The 19,772-nt window shown below is 38.9% G+C and overlaps 1 protein-coding gene across 2 annotated transcripts in view; it reads right to left on the bottom strand.

Moving 5' to 3' along the window:
• CDK15 (cyclin dependent kinase 15) overlaps positions 1-19,772 on the bottom strand; it is an 85,493-nt gene that overhangs the window by 28,910 nt on the left and 36,811 nt on the right. For both annotated transcript variants that reach the window (XM_063112066.1, XM_063112074.1), the window contains exons 9-10: positions 16,875-16,968; positions 2,449-2,512 (exon numbers count right to left, since the gene is read on the bottom strand). In XM_063112066.1, coding sequence (XP_062968136.1) covers positions 2,449-2,512; positions 16,875-16,968 — 158 coding nt within the window. The remainder of the gene's footprint in view (positions 1-2,448; positions 2,513-16,874; positions 16,969-19,772) is intronic.

Genomic DNA, 19,772 nt, shown 5'->3' with positions numbered 1-19,772 from the left:
TCCCAAAATCGTTGTTCCAGCTGAATTCAAAGTGTGGGGGCTCTTACTACTACTTAGAATGATGAGGAAAGAAATGGAAATCCCATGCAAAATGATGTTAACACAGTTCTCATCTGTGACATTTTTCTGGCTCCCATCTCCTCTTCTGTTCCCCTAATCATTAGTGTTCAAGTGTATGGAAGCAGCAGCAGCAGCTCAGGGATGGGGATAGGTGGGGGATGACTCAAAAGGGACCCATTAATTCACATAAGGGGGTGTTCCTGGAACACAGACATTGATAACCCTTTTAAAACATAGTCATTATGACTGAGTTAATAGTACTGACTCCATGCCCAAAATAGGCTGGACCTTTAAGATTTACAAATGTGGGGTCAGATATCTTGGCAATGCTCAGGTTACAACTCCCTTCCTTCCATAAGCTCAGTCTGGCCCACAGCCACGAGCTACCCAAGCCCCTGGAGGCAGGGCTCACAAATGACGACCACAGGAACAAGAAGAACCTGAAAAAGCATGGATGAATGAATTCAAATCCAAGCTCTAGAGATCCAAGAAAGCATCCTGTCTATCCATGTAGCCCCAGCACAGGGCACAGTGCCTAGTAGATAGTAAGTACTCAAAAAGTTTTGATTTATTTGAATTAAACTGAATTTTCACTAGAAAAACAATGCAGAGTATGAGCCCTATTGATGTTGGGCCTGGAGAATTTTCTTCATAAATAAAAATATTGCACACTGCAGTACTTTGAAATGATAGCAAAACGAAAAATGCAACATATTTCTCTCCATTTTATTGGAATCCAGTTATCTTCTTTAGCACAGAATCTGGCAGGGAAGATTTTGGCCAAGTTTCCATCATTATTGCTCTCACCAAGGCAATTATTAAGGATCACTGGTTATTGCCTGGATCAACCTGAAACCCAAATGTTTGAAGTTTGGGGAAACAGCATAAGCTCGCCATGGCAGCTTTGTATTGACATCACCAACTTGTTTCCTACAGCCCATACTGTGGCCCTAATCCATGTTAGGAAGCTGAGCAAAGAGGGAGAGCAGAGTGGGCAAGGAGAAGTTCAGGGAGGTGGGAAAAGATGAGAACCAGTCTCTCCTGGAAACCATGGCAACTGGAGACAGGAGTTACTGCAGACTGGACCATGGTCTCCACAGAAGCTTATTCTTTTTTCTCTCTATCTCAGACCAATGGGAAAAAGCACTATTCCAAACCCTGTGGCCAGGGACTGGCATTTTTCTCAAGTGCTAAACTCAAACAAAATAGTCAGAAATGGTAAATCATTTGTAAATGACTCTAAGGCCATTTAGCAGTGGATTTGATCATTCACAAAGCAGCTGAAAGGACCTTACAGTTAGTCTTTAGTTTGCTGTAGGGTTTCCATAATCCTGGCCAGTTCAAGATGCCTGGCCCCTATATCTCGCCATTTGAGTAAAAGTATTAGATGCTGGAGAAAGAAGAAAAAAGTTCCCAGTCCCCTGTGTCTTGTTTTCTTCTTTACTCATCTTTTTCATCTCCCTATAATTTCTGGCTCTCCTGAAACTCTTCCAGGATAATCTCATATCAAAGTTAGTAATGACAACAATCTGGGAAAATTCTGTTTTTAGTAATGGGACTATGTAAGAATATAAAGACTGGAAAATCTGGTTTGGACGACACTCACCCTAATCTTGCTCTTATCTATATGTATCTACCTCCGCTTTAATCCTGCCAGTACGAGTCCAGCTTTGGCATGACCTTCACATGCTTCTCCAGCATCTGGTATGGTCCCTCATCCTATGGCTCATTGCTTGTTTCCTCTCATCTGTTTCAACATCCTTGAAGTGACTACTGCAAAATCTGATCCCTCTGGTGTGGCCTTGGAACAACTCCTCAAAGACTTCCCCCATGGATGACATTTCTAACACTTCCAGATCCACCTCTAAGAGCCAGTTTTGGAGGACCAAATGTGTGGCAGAAAATGACCAAGTGTCAAGTCTAGAGGCAATGGATGAACTCTTAGTAAGGATAATCTAGAGACATCTTACCTGGCCTGTGCTAGGCCTCCTGAGCCTCCACCTCCCCTTTGTTGCATTAGCTTTCTTTTTATACTTTATGAGCTTCAATAATCTAACAAATAAACTCAGTGATAGTCATGGGGCTCAACAGTGAGACCATCCTTTCACTTGTGTTTTTGAGCTACGGGGTATTTGGAAATGAATTTGGAATCCACATTAATAGTCATTTCAAATTCTATTCAGCTTGCTACTTGTGCTCTTACCTCAACTACTATTTAAATGTTCTCCTTATAAAATGGGTAATCAGGGAATATGTAAATCTATAAATTTGTCTAGACCTTTCTTTGCTGTTTAGTTCACAATACAAGAAGAATCCCCTATTTGTCTGGCCACTGCTCTTCTTTCATTACTAATTCTCAGAGCATTCAGAAATGTAGATCAATATTACCTGGATTGTAGTTAGGTAGCTTGGAGACTCCAGGCCAGGTATCCTCTGTAGGGACTCCCAACACCTACATAAAGCCAGAGAAAGACAAAGGTGAGGAGATGATGTGGATGGAGAAATAGAGAACAGACCAGGGAGGAACGGGAAGAATTAGATGTCTGTCACATTACACTAGCTGATGTATATATGAGAAAGAAACTTTAGTGTTCCCAACATTTACAGTTTATTGGGCAAAACTTATGTATTCCTATAGTCCTGAGACTGTGTCCTCACTAATTCACTTGTTATTCTGAGGTAGATCTTACAGTCATGCTTAAAAGTCACATTCTTGGTGCTGGCCAGTTAGCTCAGTTGGTTAGAGCACAGCCTTGTAACACAAAGGTCAAGGGTTCAGATCCCCATACTGGCCAGCTGCCAAAAAAAAAAAGAAAATGTCACATTCTCATCTCTAAGTATTTATTGCATAATCACCATGTGTTAGGATACCATGCTGGGAGTTAGGGATATAAAGAAGCAGGAGTTACTGTCCCTTTGCCTTACATCAGATGACCACATGTATATTGACAGGAGACACTTGACAACTTAAATTATGCCTCAGCATGGGCATTCAGCTGTTCCCTGATATGCTCAGTTAAAAAGAATTCAGATGACTGACCTTCAGGCAATGGAATGTTGACTAAAAATGACCCTAAACCCAACTCTAGTCCTTTCTATAAAGCTAATCTCATCTGCTCGTTTTCTCTGTGGCTAGCAGCTTGGAATACGGTATCTGGTTTTTCACTGGTGGACTATAACAGTAACAAAATCACTTGTAAAAGAGTTTGCCTATGCTTTGGATTACCAAACTGAAGCCCTAGTTTTTAGTTAAGATGTTGTATGAAAATAAAACTCTTTTGGAGTACAAAGCCAAAACAGTTCATATTTTGGATGGAGCTATCACTACGAGCTCGTTTATAGGCATCATCTTACCATTCTTTTAAGATAATCATAAAAGCCCATAGCCAGTTATATCTAGGAGCCAAAATAACATGGTTTTGTGAAATACTAGTAAAATACTAGTAGCTTTTATTATACCACTACCATATCACTTTTCTTGTAAGCATATTCAATATAACTTTTTTTTTTTTTTTTTAGAAGTATCTCTCCTAGAAAGAGTTTAGTAATTCCACCTGTAGAATGCTGGATATAGATGCCAGCCCAATTATTATGGCAGGAAGTCAATTGCCCATCAGCAACTGATTAAGTCAATGATGAATCCAGAATCTTAATATCTACAAGCTTGCTGACTAGGACTCTGGCTGAGAGATATACTTTTTAGTGTCTATTAAGCTTGTCCTCAAACAAAAGACACTGAAGAGCTATTTTCCCTCATTAAAAAAAAAAAAAAAAAAAAATCATGCCACCCAGTATAATCTTCCTTCTTTGATCCATTCCCTAAACAAACTGAAAAGTGACTGAGAGGATTACAGGCTTTTCCTATCAACCACCCTGAGCCTGAGGGAACTCGAAGAATCCTGGAATCGATTTTGAAAAACCAACTGGACTAATTCTTTTGTGGGAAAGAGCCAGGGGATGGGAAGCTAATTTTTCTTTTTTAATGTACCATCTATGTATTTGTACAGATGTATGTGTAAATGAGTGAGTGTGATTCACAATGTACCCATACATCTTCTGCTGACTAGCAAGGCACAATGAAAAGAAAGCAAAGATAATGAAAAGAAAACAATACAGGAAATACATACCAACTACGTCCATATTTTCTCTAGCGTGAAAGTTACCAGAATTGTTGGTTACTTTGTATTATATTTAACTAAAACCAACAAAACAGATACCAAATTTTTAAAAAATCTTATGTTAAAAGCTTTAAGCTTGAGATTTTAAAAATGTAAACAAAATTCAATACATTTTATTTGGAAATTTGGTGCTAAGTTTTTATTTGAAAGTTATTGAATTCTTTTTCACTTGAAAAAATCATTAAATCTCTCCTTCACTGTCTGGGAAATTGAACACCAAAAATTGTTGATTTACTTCTTCCCTAAAGTCTCTTAAAAGGCAGCTAGTGAGTGCTATGTTTTAAACCACAGTGGGCTGAAGGGGCTGTTTATCTGCCTTTGTTGTTATGGAAAATAAATGCTTTTTGATTCATGGATTTAAAGACTGCATAGTTTATTCTGATTTTAGAACAGACTCCAGGATTATTTGGAAAAAAAAAAACCCCACTTATTTAAAGAATTAGAGTTTTAAAAAATTGATTAGAAAGTGGTGACAGATATTATTTAGATGTAAACATGTGCGCGCGCGCGCACACACACACACACACACACACATACTCATACAGGCATTTCAGAAAGATGGTAAGACAAGGATTCAGGGCTTCTCAATATGTCTTTATTCATAAGAGTGAGATCTCAGGATAAAAGTAGAAGAAAATTGAGGTTGTGAGATTTAGAATAGATAGACCCATTGCTTTCAAAGAAGCAATTTCCACATTATGTATCATAGAACCTGAAATAGCTTTCCTATTTCATCTGTGTAGACCACATTTAGTAAAATGCAAATTCAGGAACTATTTATAATCTGTATAGTTTTCTAACCTGCTTCACAGGCAACAAAAGTGAAAATAGACAAATGGGACTACATCAAACTAAAAAGTTCTGCACAGCCAAGGAAACAATCAACAGAGTGAAGAGACAACCTGTAGAATGGGAGAAAATATTTGCAAATCATACATCTGATAAGGGGTTAATATTCAAAATATATAACAAAGTCAAACAACTCAATAGCAAAAAAACAAATAACTCAATTAAAAAATGGGCAAAGGATCTGCTATGGTTTTAATGTTTGTGTCTCCTCCAGAATTCATGATGAAACTGAATCCCCATGCAAGAGTATTAAGAGGTGGAGCTTTCTGGAGGTAATTAGGCCATGAGGTCTTCACCCTCATGGATGGGATTAATACCTTATAAAAGGGCTAGAGGGATCTGGCTAGCATTTTGGCTTTACCACATTTCCACAATGTGAGGACACAGTGTCCATCCTTCCAGAGGATGCAGCAACAAGGCACCAGTTTGGAAGCAGAGACCAGGTCCTCACTAGACAGTGAATTTGCTAGTTCTTTCAGCTTGGACTTTCCAGCCTCCTGAACTGTGAGAAATATATTTCTGCTCTTTATAGATTACCCAGTCTAAGGTATTTTGTTATAGCAGCAAGAATGGACCTCAAAGAGACATTTCTCAAAAGAAGACATACAAATGGCCAACAGGTATATGAAAAAATGCTCAACATCACTAATCATTAGAGAAATACAGGTTAGGACCATGGTGAGGTATTGCCTCACTCCTGTCAGAATGGCCATTATTAAAAAGACAAAAGCTAGGTGTTGGCGAGGATGTGGAGAAAAGAGAACCTTTGCACACTGTTGGTGGGAATGTAAATTAGTACAGCCATTATGGAAGATGGTATAGAGATTCCTCAAAAATTTAAAAATGGAACTACCATATGTTCCAGCAATCTCACTACTGGGTATGTATCCAAAGGAAACAAAATCAGTATATCAAAGAGATATCTGCACTTTTATGTTCATTGCAGCATTATTTACAATAGCCAAGATATGAAATCAACCTAAGTGTCCATCAATAGATGAGTGGTTAAAGAAAATATGTTATATATACACAATGGTATACTATTCAGCCTTAAAAAAGAAGGAAATCCTGTCATTTGTGACAACATGGATGCACCTGGAGGACATTATGTTACATGAAATAAGCCAGGCACAGAAAGACAAATACTGCATAATTTAACTTACACGTGGAATCTAAAAAAGTTTAACTCATAGAAGCAGAGAGCAGCAGATTGGTGGTTGCCAGGGGTGGCAGGGGGTTCAAGGCGGGAGATTGGGGGGGGATATAAAATTTCAGTTAGATAGAAGGAATAAGTTCAAGAGTCTATTATACAACAACTATAGTTAATAATGTATTGTATTCCTGAAAATTGCTGAGAGTAGCTTTTAAGTATTTTCACCACAAAAATATGTGAGGTGATGCATATGTTAACTGGCTCAATTTGGCCATTGTACTATGTATACGTATTTCAAAACATCATGTTGTACACAATAAATATATACAGTTTTTATTTGCCAATTACAGAATAAAGAAGGAAGGAAGGAAGGAAGGAAAGAAGTTTGTCCAGATAGCAAAGCACACACCCACTGTTACTGAGATGTATAATTCAGCCGTATGGATAAGCTTCTGATAGACACTGTGACGTCATTAAACATTAACATTAGTGGCCTCATACCACAACCCACTATGCTTTTATTTTCCATTGCATTTTTGCTGTAACTTTGTTGGTGTGACCTTGGGTGTGTCAAAACTACTTTGGAACACTATTTTCTCATCTGTAAAAATGAAAAATTGAATTACTCTTAGCCTGAAGTTATGCAGTCTCTCTCTTGCTGTTCTTTCTTCACATGCACTCTAATGACTTCCTTCCTGGCCTGAATTTTGGTAACATAAAGCAGTTAAAACTGTATTTTGCATATACAAGACCAAATTGAAATACAAGTATCATTATTATTTAGCACTTATAATAGACCAGGCACTGTGCTAGAAAAGAAAAATAATAATTATCTAACCTGCTTGTGAAGTAGTGGTATAACAGACAACACAGCTGCTAAATGTGGTGGCTTTCCACTTTGTCCTCAGAGTGTGGAACTACAGGTACAATGACAAAACCATGGTCTCTACCTGCTTAGACAGAACCATGGGCAAAAATGAGACTTAATGAATCTGACCTCATGGTGCCCATAAACTATAGCTAAGCAATATAGAGCTATCTCCTTGAAGTACGGATTGAAAGTCAACAATGAGCTATGCAAGTCAACAAATTTGAGAAATAACTAACTGGGGGAAAAAATCTAGTGAACAGAGAAGACTATTCTGATTTAAAGTGATAGGAACGACAATATTCTCTTTACACTTTGTTCAAGGAAGTCACAACTTCATGCAGTCAGAGAATCAAGCACAATTGCAGGTGCTGAGACCCAGGGAGGTGGGCTGCACGACTTGTTCTGTCTCATACCCGAAGTCAGAGCTGCATTCAGAACTCATGAATCCTGACTCCAGACCAGTGTTATTCCTAATCTGTTTGCTTGTTCTAAATTTGTAATGAGTTACCATGAATGTCAAAATAAAGTCCCTTCAATTTGCAGCAGTGTGACAAGGATAATGGTGGTCGTGAAATGGCTTCCTGGGCAGGACTTGTTAGACTGATTTGTTCAGACATGTTTGTTTCTGCTGTATCACTCATTTTTTGGTACTTTATGTTCATATTCAATCTGAATTCTTTCACTTACTGAATTACCTAAAACATCGTTCAGATGGCCAGCGTCAGTCACCCAAGACCAGTCCTGAAAATTTGAACTAATATAACTAGAAAGTCATCAGGTCCTCAGAAACATCTAGCTCACTCTTTCTGTTCTATGATTTCAAAGTGCTGTGCTAAATGTGAAGAACTGTAAAATGATTGCTTTTTAAGTGTGTGGTCATTTAAAAATAGTACATAATATTTTGAAAATCAATTTATACTCAACTCTTCAAACACTAACAGCACACAAGGGTACACTTGCATTCTTTTCAAATACACTACTTTTCAAATATCCTAATAGCACCTTATTTCAGTATCACAATTTATAGTAACTATTTATACCTACATCATTTTACATGTCTACATATGTATATAGTTTGTTTCACATATATTTATTTATACTTCACAACACAAGAAACTGAACATGTGAAAGCATAGATCATGCATTTTCCTTATTCTTTTCTTTTTTCCATGCCTTGTAGCTTCTTACAAAACTTTGTAGAGTATTTATATAGGGTGAATGTCCAGTAAGTGTCGTTTCCTGATTAAATAGGAAAAACTCGTTAAATGTGCAAAAGGTCATTTCAGAGTTATGTCTATGCAGTGCTTATTGTGCGTCCTCTATTGTGGACAAGAAGTAATTTGCTAAATAGAAGAACAGAACAATTAGGTTAAATATCAGGTAATGCCTGTTAGCAGTTAGATTATTGAAACATTTCTACGACAATTTACATGAGAGAGAAAGAAAGCAAACATTTATCGAGCACTGTGGCGTACAGAGCTTGTTATGCATCCAATCTCACGAAATTCTCACAGCAAGTTTGGAAAGTCATTATCAGCATCAACCTAGAGTGGGTCCAAGGCAGAGGAGGGCCGCCTGACCCTTCCCCGGCAACCTCTGGCAATTGCAGTTTCCAGGTTCCTTGAATTTGTCTCCCTGAATTCTATATCTGCTGACTTCTAAGGAGTCCCTGGACCCCCAGTTAAGAATTCCTGAGGGGAACACGGCGCCAGGGCTGCTGTTGACGCTGCCAGGATCCCGGAGGCCGGGGCCGCGCTGAAGGTGGCCAGCTGCCCTATTCAGGATTTGAGGTTTCAGGCCGGCATACAAGAAGATTCCTGGGAGTGCCCAAGCCGTGCCGCCAGACCGAGTGAGCAGCCCAAGGCGGCAGCGGCCAAGAACGGGGACGGTGACGACGCAGAGGCAGAGAGGGAGCCACCCGACCTGGCACAGCCCTGTGAGTGACCCCCGGCCCGGCCCTGCTTGGGGGGCGGACGCCCGCCCAGCTTCTGCCTGCCCCACTGGGCCACTCACCGGCCCAGGGCTGCCTCCATTTTCTCAGGTGGTGGCGGCTCCGGCCCGGCTCGGCCAAGCCTGACCCTCCTTGCCCGGCTTGGCTCCTCACTGAACCTTCCCACTTGCTTGCCCCGGTGTGGGGCTTCCCAGGGCCTGCGGGCCGGCCTCCCCTCCCACTCCCTCCGTGGTTCTCTGGCAGGGCTGGTGGCGTGGGGCATCCCCGGCCAGCGTCGGGAGGGCAAGGAAGTACAGGCTGGGCCGACTGTCACTCCACCGCACCCTGGGCTCCAGCCCCCGGTAAACTTCCTGTTACCGGGAGGCAGATACCATCTCTGTGGCCACCAGTTTGGAAAAACACCTAACCAATTTCTGGTTCAGAATAGTGTGGTTGGAGAGCTCCCGAGTTCGCTTGAACCTGCCGGAGAGCTGACTGTGGGTGGGCACTGGACTCGGTCCATGCCGGGGGGATTCAAAGGTGAACCGTGTGCTGCAGGCTCCTTCCCTGAGGAGCTCACGCTCTGGTGTGGGAGATAAGACAAGTACACAAATAACCGCGATACCAGGAGGAAGGTGATAAGTCCCAAGAAAGATCTACACAGTGCTACAAAGGCACCCAGAATGACCGGTCGTCTGTGCCTAGCAGAAACCTGGTAGACTTCCTGGGTGAGGCAGTGCCGAGCAGGGTCTTGAAGGCCCAGCTGATAGACGAGGGCTGCAGAAGACACGTCCCAGCCCAGCCCAGTGCGCACAAAGCGGCGAGACGTCCGGCTAGGGAGGCGGAGACTCGACAGAAACCACACACCCTGTGGGGTCGCCACTTTGTGATCCAACAGCCCAGGCCAGAGCACACGTAACAGGGAGAAGTCCTGCACAGGAAGTGGAAGCTCAGCAGAGACCACACACCCTGCAGTACTGCTCTGTGATCCAGCAGCCCAGCAGAGTCCAAGCTGACCAGAGAGGTGGCTGCCCAAAGAGGCCCAAGACCCGAGGCAACCACACACACAAGGCACTAGAGGCCAACTGACAAGTCATGGAGGTAGCCATACCAAATTGGCAACCACAGCAACATCCTAGTTAGTCATTAGTCTCAAACCGGTGGACTGTGAAACCCCCTGCCACAATGAATAAACATCAAAAAAAAGATACCAGAAATACAAAAAATCAAGAAAGTACACCACCAAAAGTTAATAAATCTCAAACTCTAGATCCTATAGAACAAGAAGCCCTTGAAATGACTGACAAGGAATTTTGAGTGATAATTCAAGGAAACTGAATGAGATACAAGAAAACTCAGCTAGACATCATGATGAAACGAGGAAAAGTATACAGGACATGAAAGAGGAAATGTACAAGGAAATCAATGTCCTGAAAAAAAATGTAGCAGAACTTGCTGAACTGAAGAAGTTATTCAGCGAAATAAAAAACAAACAGAACGGAGAGTTTAACCAGCAGGCTTGTCGAAGTTGAAGAGAGAACCTCTGAACTTGAAGATGGGCTGTTTGAAATAACACAAGCAGACAAAAAAAAAAGAAAAAAAAATCAAAGACATTGAAGAAAATCTGAGAGAGATATCAGACAACCTTAAGCGCTCAAATATCTGAGTCATGGGTATCCCAGAAGGGGAGGAAAACAGAGACAGCATTGAAAACATATTCAACAAAATAGTGGTAGAAAACTTCCCAGGTATAGGAAAAATCACAGATCTTCAGATCCAGGAAGCTCAACAATCTCCAAACATATTCAACCCCAAAAGGCCCTCTCCAAGACATGTTATAGTCAAATTGACAAAACTCAGAGACAAAGAGAGAATCTTAAAAGCTGCAAGAGAGAAGCGTCAAATCACCTATAAGGGAGCCCCAACCAGGCTAACATCAGACTTTTCATCACAAACCCTAAAAGCTAGAAAGGAATGGGATGATACTTTCAAAATACTAAAAGACAAAGATTGCCAGCCAAGAATACTCTACCCTGCAAGGCTATCCTTCCAAAATGAAGGGCTAATAGTATATTTCTCAGACAAACAAAAACTGCGGGAGTTCACTACCACACGACCACCCTTACAAGAAATCCTCAAGGGAGTACTGGGTTTGGTTCCTGAAAAATAACTACCACTGCCATAAAAACCCAAGAAAAATCAAAACCCACTAGTATAATAAAAAAAGCATTCATGAAGAGAAAACGAACAAACAAAAACGCTATCTACAACCTAAGGAACCAACAAACACAGAAACCAAACAGTAAATCAGAAAGCAAGGAACAAAAGACACCTAAGACAACCAAACAACCAATAAAATGCTAGGAATAAATCAACACCTTTCAATAACAACTCTTAATGTAAAAGGCTTAAATTCCCCAATCAAAAGACACAGACTGGCTGACTGGATTAAAAAGGAGGACCCAACTATATGCTGCCTACAGGAGACCCACCTCACCCATAAAGATTCACACAGACTACGAGTGAAAGGATGGAAAAAGATTTACCATGCAAACAGAAAAGAAAAACGAGCTGGAGTAGCTATTCTTATATCTGACAAAATAGACTTTAAACTAAAAACCATAAAAAGAGACAATGAGGGACACTACTTAATGATAAAAGGACTGATCCATCAAGAAGACATAACAATCATAAATATGTACACACCCAATGTTGGAGCAGCCAGATTTATAAAACAAACTCTATTAGACCTAAAGAAGGAAATAGACACTAATACCATAATAGCAGAGGACCTGAACACCCCACTGTCAATATTAGACAGATCATCTAGGCAAAGAATCAGTAGAGAAACACAAGATCTAAACAAGACTCTAGACCAATTGGAATTGGCAGATATCTATAGAACATACCACCCAACAACCTCAGAATATTCATTCTTCTCATCAGCACATGGATCATTCTCCAGGATAGATCACATATTAGGTCACAAATCAAGTCTCAATAAATTCAAAAAAATTGGAATTATCCCATGTATCTTCTCAGACCACAATGGATTAAAACTAGAAATTAATAACAAACGAAACTCTGGAAACTATACAAACACACGGAAATTAAACAGCATTCTACTTAATGACATATGGGTCCAAGAAGAAATCAAGCAGGAAATCAAAAAATTTATCGAAACTAATGAAAATAATGATACATTATACCAAAACCTGTGGGATACTGCAAAAGCAGTATTAAGAGGGAAATTTATTGCATTAAATGCTCACCTCGGAAGAATGGAAAGATGGCAAGTGAACAACCTAACACTTCACCTTAAAGAACTAGAAAAACAAGAACAATCCAAACCTAAAGTTAGCAGATGGAAAGTAATCATTAAGATCAGAGCAGAACTTAATGAAATTGAAACCCAAAAAACAATACAAAAGATCAATGAATCAAAAAGTTGTTTTTTTGAAAAGATAAATAAAATTGACAAACCATTAGCATGGCTAACAAAAAAAAAGGAGAAGACTCAAATAACAAAAATTAGAAATGAAAAAGGCGATATTACAACTGATTCATTTGAAATACAAGGAATCATTCGAGACTACTATAAACAACTATACACCAACAAGTTTGAAAATCTGGAGGAAATGGATAAATTTCTGGACACACACAAGCTCCCAAAAATGAACCGTGAAGATGTAGAAAATTTGAACAGACCAATAACAATAAAGGAGATTGAAACTATTATCAGAAGGCTCCCAACAAAGAAAATCCCAGGACCAGATGGATTCACAGCAGAATTTTACCAAACATTCAAAGAGGAATTGACCCCGATTCTTTACAAACTATTCCAAAAGATTGAAATGGACGCAAATCTCCCAAACTCATTCTATGAAGCAAACATCATCCTGATACCAAAACCAGGTAAAGATATAACCAAAAAAGAAAACTACAGGCTGATATCCTTAATGAATACAGATGCAAAAATCCTCACTAAAATACTAGCAAACAGAATACAGCAACACATACGTAAAATTATTCACCACGATCAAGTGGGATTCATCCCAGGGATGCAAGGTTGGTTCAACATACACAAATCAATAAATGTGATACACCATATTAATAAACTCAAACACAAGGACCATATGATCATCTCTATAGATGCTGAAAAAGCATTTGATAAAATTCAGCACTCATTCATGGCAAAGACCCTCTATAAGTTAGATATAGAGGGAAAGTATCTCAACATAATTAAAGCCATATATGACAAACCCACTGCCAATATCATCCTGAATGGGGAAAAGCTGAAAGCTTTTCCTTTAAGAACAGGAACTAGACAAGGATGCCCACTCTCACCACTCCTATTCAACATAGGGTTGGAAGTACTAGCCAGAGCAATCAGAGAAGAGAAGGAAATAAAGGGCATCCAGATTGGAAAAGATGAAGTCAAACTGTCCCTGTTTGCAGATGACATGATCCTATATATTGAACAGCCTAAAACCTCTACAAAAAAACTCTTGGAATTGATAAATGATTTCAGCACAGTAGCAGGATACAAAATCAACACACAAAAATCAGTAGCATTTCTTTTCTCCAATAGTGAACATGCAGAAAGAGAAATCAAGAAAGCCTGTCCATTTACAATAGCCACCAAAAAAATAAAATACTTAGGAATTGAGTTAACCAAAGATGTGAAAAATCTCTATAATGAGAACTACAAACCAGTGCTGAGAGAAATTAGAGAGGATACAAGAAGATGGAAAGATATCCCATGCTCTTGGATTGGAAGAATCAACATAGTGAAAATGTCCATACTACCCAAAGTGATATACAAATTCAATGCAATCCCCATCAAAATTCCAAAGACATTTTTCTCAGAAATGGAAAGAACTATCCAGACATTTATATGGAATAATAAAAGACCACGAATAGCCAAAGCAATGCTGAGCAAAAAAAATAAATCTGAAGCCATAACACTACCTGACTTTAAGCTATACTACAAAGCTATAATAACCAAAAGAGTATGGTACTGGCATAAAAACAGACACACTGACCAATGGAATAGAATAGAGAATCCAGAAATCAACCCACACACTTACTGCCATCTGATCTTTGACAAAGGCACCAAGCCTATTCACTGGGGAAGGGACAGCCTCTTCAGCAAATGGTGCTGGGATAACTGGATATCCATATGCAGGAGAATGAAACTAGACCCATACCTCTTACCATATACTAAAATCAACTCAAAATGGATTAAGGATTTAAATATACACCCTGAAACAATAAAACTTCTTAAAGAAAACATAGGAGAAACACTTCAGGAGATAGGACTGGATACAGACTTCATGAATACGACCCGAAAAGCATGGGCAACCAAAGGAAAAATAAACAAATGGGATTATATCAAACTAAAAAGCTTCTGCACAGCAAAAGAAACAATTAACAGAGTTAAAAGACAACCAACAGAGTGGGAGAAAATATTTGCAAAATATACATCTGACAAAGGATTAATATCCAGAATATATAAGGAACTCAAACAACTGTACAAGAAGAAAACAAGCAACCCAATTAAAAAATGGAGAAAAGAGCTAAGTAGGCATTTCTCTAAGGAAGATATACAAATGGCCAACAGACATATGAAAAAATGCTCAACATCACTCAGCATCCGGGAAATGCAAATCAAAACCACACTGAGATACCATTTAACCCCAGTTAGGATGGCTAAACTTCAAAAGACTCTGAACGATAAATGCTGGCGAGGTTGCGGAGAAAAAGGAACTCTCATACATTGTTAGTGGGACTGCAAAATGGTGCAGCCTCTATGGAAAATGGTATGGAGGTTCCTCAAACAATTGCAGATATATCTACAATATGACCCAAGCTATCCCACTGCTGGGAATATACCCAGAGGAATGGAAATCATCAAGTCAAAGGTATACCTGTTCCCCAATGTTCATTGCAGCACTCTTTACAATAGCCAAGAGTTGGAACCAGCCCAAATGTCCATCATCGGATGAGTGGATATGGAAAATGTGGTACATCTACACAATGGAATACTACTCAGCTATAAAAACGAAATACTGCCATTTGCAACAACATGGATGGACCTTGAGAGAATTATATTAAGTGAAACGAGTCAGGCATAGAAAGAGAAATACCACATGTTCTCACTTATTGGTGGGAGCTAAAAATTAATATATAAATTCACACACACACACACACACACACACTCACACACAAAACCGGGGTGGGGGGAAGAAGATATAACAACCACAATTACTTGAAGTTGATACGACAAGCAAACAGAAAGGACATTGTTGGGGGGGAGGGAGGAGAGGGAGGAGGGAGGGAGGTTTTGGTGATGGGCAACAATAATCAACCACAATGTCTATCGACAAAATAAAAGTTAAAAAATAAAATAAAATAAAAATAAAATGGAAACACTAAAAAAAAAAAAAAAGAAAGTCATTATCACTATCCCCATTTTACAGATGAGGAAATTGAAGCTCAGAGAGACTACATAACTTGCCCATGTTCATTTGCTAGAAAGTAGCTAGAATTCAATGCCTGGGCTTCTGACTCCAGAGCCATTACATTAGTCTGCCTCCAGCTTAGATGATGTTCCAGCATCCAATGACGTGAAGTTAGCATTTATCTGTCTTGCAGGAAAGTTTTGAGAAATAGTCTTTTGACTTGAAAAATGTTCTTTTAGTTTGGGAATGCTTCCCAGCTTTTCCCATGTTCCCTTATACTATCCCTCATGTTTCCAAAAGGAAATTTAATGTCAGCCGGAAGACAAGGACAGGATCCAGGATAGCAAGTGATAACCGCCCCCGACCCTGTCGCCAGTTTAAAGCACGTTAACATATTCTACAACATGGATGAACCTTGAAAATATCGTGCTAAGTGAAATAAGCCAGACACAGAAAGACAAATGTTGTACGATTCCACTTACATGAGGTACCTATAACAGGCCAATTCATAGAGACAGAAAGCAGATTAGAGGTTACCAAGAGGCTGGGGGAAGAGTGTAGATGGGAGTTATCGTTTAATGGGTGCAGAGCTTCTGTCTGGAATGACAAAAAAGTTCTGGAAGTGGATGGCAGTGATGATGGCACAGTAATGTGAATGTACTTAAGGCCAGTGAACTATATACTTAAAATTTTTATGTTATGTATATTTTATAAACAAAACAATCACCCCCCCTCAAAAAAGGAAATATATAGATGATTATAGTAATGACTATAGTATGACTATAGTACTAGATAAGGGACATAAAAACCAAGTACATCATAGTACAAATGAGGAAAGGATAGATAATGAGCAAAAAAAGAACCCCGTTCTGCCCCCCCCCACAAAGGTACCTTGACGCCTTGGGAATTTGGTTGTGGATGAGCATGATAAACAGTGTACCTCTCTCACACTAACATGGAAGCCTCTGTTTTATCAGGATTTTATGTAAATTTAGTGTCTTCTCTTCAATTGACAAAGATCCAGAGCCAAATACATGGTAGAATTAGAGCTGGGGGTGACAAGGTAGGGATGTGCCTAAGAATTAATGGCAGAAATTACCCTGGAATGTTGACACAATAATAATGGGAAGCAGGAGACCTGAACAGCGTCAGTGGGGTGGACTCATGGGCTGCTATGGGTAAACAGGGGGGTTCCTGACCACACACCTCTAAGATGCTTATACCTGTGGCTAACACACAGTTTCCACAATCTTAAGACCTGGTTCAATATCTCAAAGCAGATGGTCTGCTTCATTTGTCTCTAAGGAAAATTTGGTTCAAAGTTTGAAATGCAGATATTTCTTTTTCTTAAGAGGAATTTTTCTCTTACCTCCCAGATCTTCTCCAGCTGTTCAAGGATGTTGGAAACCCCAGGAAACAAAGGTTGACCCTGGAGCATTTCAATAAAGATGCAGCCTGCACCCCTAGCAAAGGAAACAAGAGTAAACCTGACACTTTCAAGGAAACCAAATATGCAAACTGAACTACCAGAATTTCTCCTCCAGAGAAATATTGGGGGGACAGTTAAATAGGGACCACATGCTATTAAAAATCTTGGGCAAAAAAAGAAAGTCCTTATATCAAATAAAACTAAGCCTGAGCCCGCAGATTTTTGTTAACACGAAACACGACCAGCAGCAGTTACAAACACGATATAGTTAGCAAACATTTTACGCAATTCAAGTCATTAGCTATCCATTTTATGAGAAGAGGAGAAAGTATTAAATGTCCAAATTACATACCCCTTTTCACTGAATCTAAGATGCTATTGCTGTTGAGACATTATTATTTTAAGTACCATTAAGAACAAAAAACCTGCAAGTTAAACTATGACATGATCAAAATGTTTATTTTATACTTATTCAAAGGGCTGTTATAAATTTAATTAGACATAGATTATTTTATCATACAGCATACTTGTACATGCAAAAAAAAATTAAGCAAAATAAATTAGTTTAGGTATTCCTAAAACATTTTTACATTCAGCATTTGACTCAGACTCTTTGATATCTTTGTTTACCCATGGTATCATCTTCTATATTAAGAGTTTGATGATGCAGCATTTCTTAAAATAATGTATAAAAGAACTGGTGCTGTGCTCCTAAGCTGGCTTTTGTAATTACATAGAGTTAGCTTACTTTTGACTCCTGCCTAAAGAATGCATGTCTGATTTACTCCTTCTCCACAACAATTTGGTTCCTAAGGGTTTAAAAAAAAAAAAACCTCCCTCCCTCATTTGCAGGGTTTTCTTCTAAGTCATTGACACACACTCTGTAAGTTTTGATGATGGCTCATTTGACATTCACACATAGGCAATCATAACAACAGTCACAACTGCAGCCTGGCTGACTTATATATTGTAAGATGCTTCTGACTGTAAGATGCTTCTGATTGTAAGATGCATCCTGATTTAACAGTAAATGTGCATCTTAAAATAGATTAAATAGAGTGATATATAAATTTTCTTTCCGACATGTTGGTCAAACTGGAGGATAAAGCTACTTTGGATCTAATGACTACCTTTTTTCTTTTTACTGATTTTTGCTCTATAAGGGACATCTTGATATGTGACACAAGAATTTTGATCAAATGTAACTTATTAATCTGGTAAAGAGTACCTTGAGGTGAATTTTTGGAATTATTGTAATTTTAAAGCTCCTTATTAACTTGTATTTAAATACCTGTGTTCTTTTTGCTTCCTGTCTTTAAAACAACAGATATAAAAGGTATAAATGAAGCAATACATGGAGGAGAATAAAAGTAACAGAAAACTGTGAAATGGTTAAAAACCATCCTGATTGCTAGCAATGGTCAGCTAAGAGATTAGCCAACTGAGAAACCTGGCTGGTAAGTACCACCAAATGGTCTGCCCCTCACCATGCTTCTCCATTTGCACTTGAAAGGCCTCAGATGATTTCATTTTGAAGTGAAATACATGAGAGAGAGTGTGTGTGTGTGTGTGTGTGTGTGTGTGTGTGTGTGTGTGTGTGTAAAACATATATGTAATTGGTTCATGACTTGGTTATAAAATAGAAATGGAAATGTGCTGGCTTTTAAAGACTTGAACCACCCTCCATCCAGTTCCCATAAAGCTTCCAGAATCCCTAGGGGCTCACCAATCACTAGAAGACTAAAAGGTATTTTAAACGAGGTTCGAAAAACATAGTTATTCCTAGATTTAAACCTGTTGTCCACTTCTTCTCTACCCAAAAGGTATTTATTGCCCAGAAAAAGCTTGTTGCCTTTTCATGGCGTCTTTTTATATTGGCAGTTGTGGGGAACCAAGAAGAAAGTCCTTTTGTTACACAATTTCTTTTTCTTTTTAATTGAAACATAATTGATTGTTCATAACTGTGGGGTACAGCATTGAGTATTAATACACTTGTGCAATATGTGTTACACAATTTCTGAGTGTCTTTTATCTTCTACACCACTAGGACAGGGTACAAAATTATGTAAAATATATTTGTGAAAACTGGGACATTCAGGCCATTATGCAGCTACTACAAAGTAATATTTGTATCACAAAGATAAAATGCTAATATTTGGTTTATTTGGTTGAAATTCTCCATTTGCATTTTGAGGAAGATTGAAACTCCTTACCTAGGAGTCTAAGGTTACTCATTTATATATATGTGTGTGTGTATGTGTGTGTGTGCACACAAAAGTATCTAGAGTCTAGGGTTACTCATTTGTGTGTGTATGTGTGTGTGTGTGTGTACACACAAGTATGCATGCCTTTAGACAACATTCCTATATCAGTTTTATTTCGGTACCTGGAATATCCATAAATCCCATAAATATCAATGCACTGGTAACAAAATAAGTCTGTGCACCGGAAGTTTAAAAGATAAAAGATGTTTTCTAGGTGTAAGCATTATTCTTTAAAACCTATATAATTCATCTTCCTGTTTTTTCATTTGTTTTTCAGAACTGCTGTATTTCTAAATTTAAGAAGCACATAAAAAATAAAAGTCACGTGGCTATCATCTACTTTGCCCACCCCAGACTAGCCTTAAGCAAACATTTTAAATATTCTGAACAGTCAGATCCAAAGAGGGAACCAGCTCCTATTTCATTTTATTCTTCTGTTTTGTTCCTAATCTTTATTCCTGTGGCTCTTCTCACCCTACATATCTTGAGACTTCTCAGAGGATTTTTGCTCTGTGGAGATACCCTTGGGGCAGCCCGTGGAGATGAAGGCAGACTTCACATGCAGGGGGAAGAA

This window comes from Cynocephalus volans, chromosome 1 (genome assembly GCF_027409185.1).
Source record: "Cynocephalus volans isolate mCynVol1 chromosome 1, mCynVol1.pri, whole genome shotgun sequence".
Taxonomy (NCBI): domain Eukaryota; kingdom Metazoa; phylum Chordata; class Mammalia; order Dermoptera; family Cynocephalidae; genus Cynocephalus; species Cynocephalus volans.
Note: the sequence above shows the minus strand (reverse complement) of the source record. Positions and strands in the feature narration are given on the sequence as shown.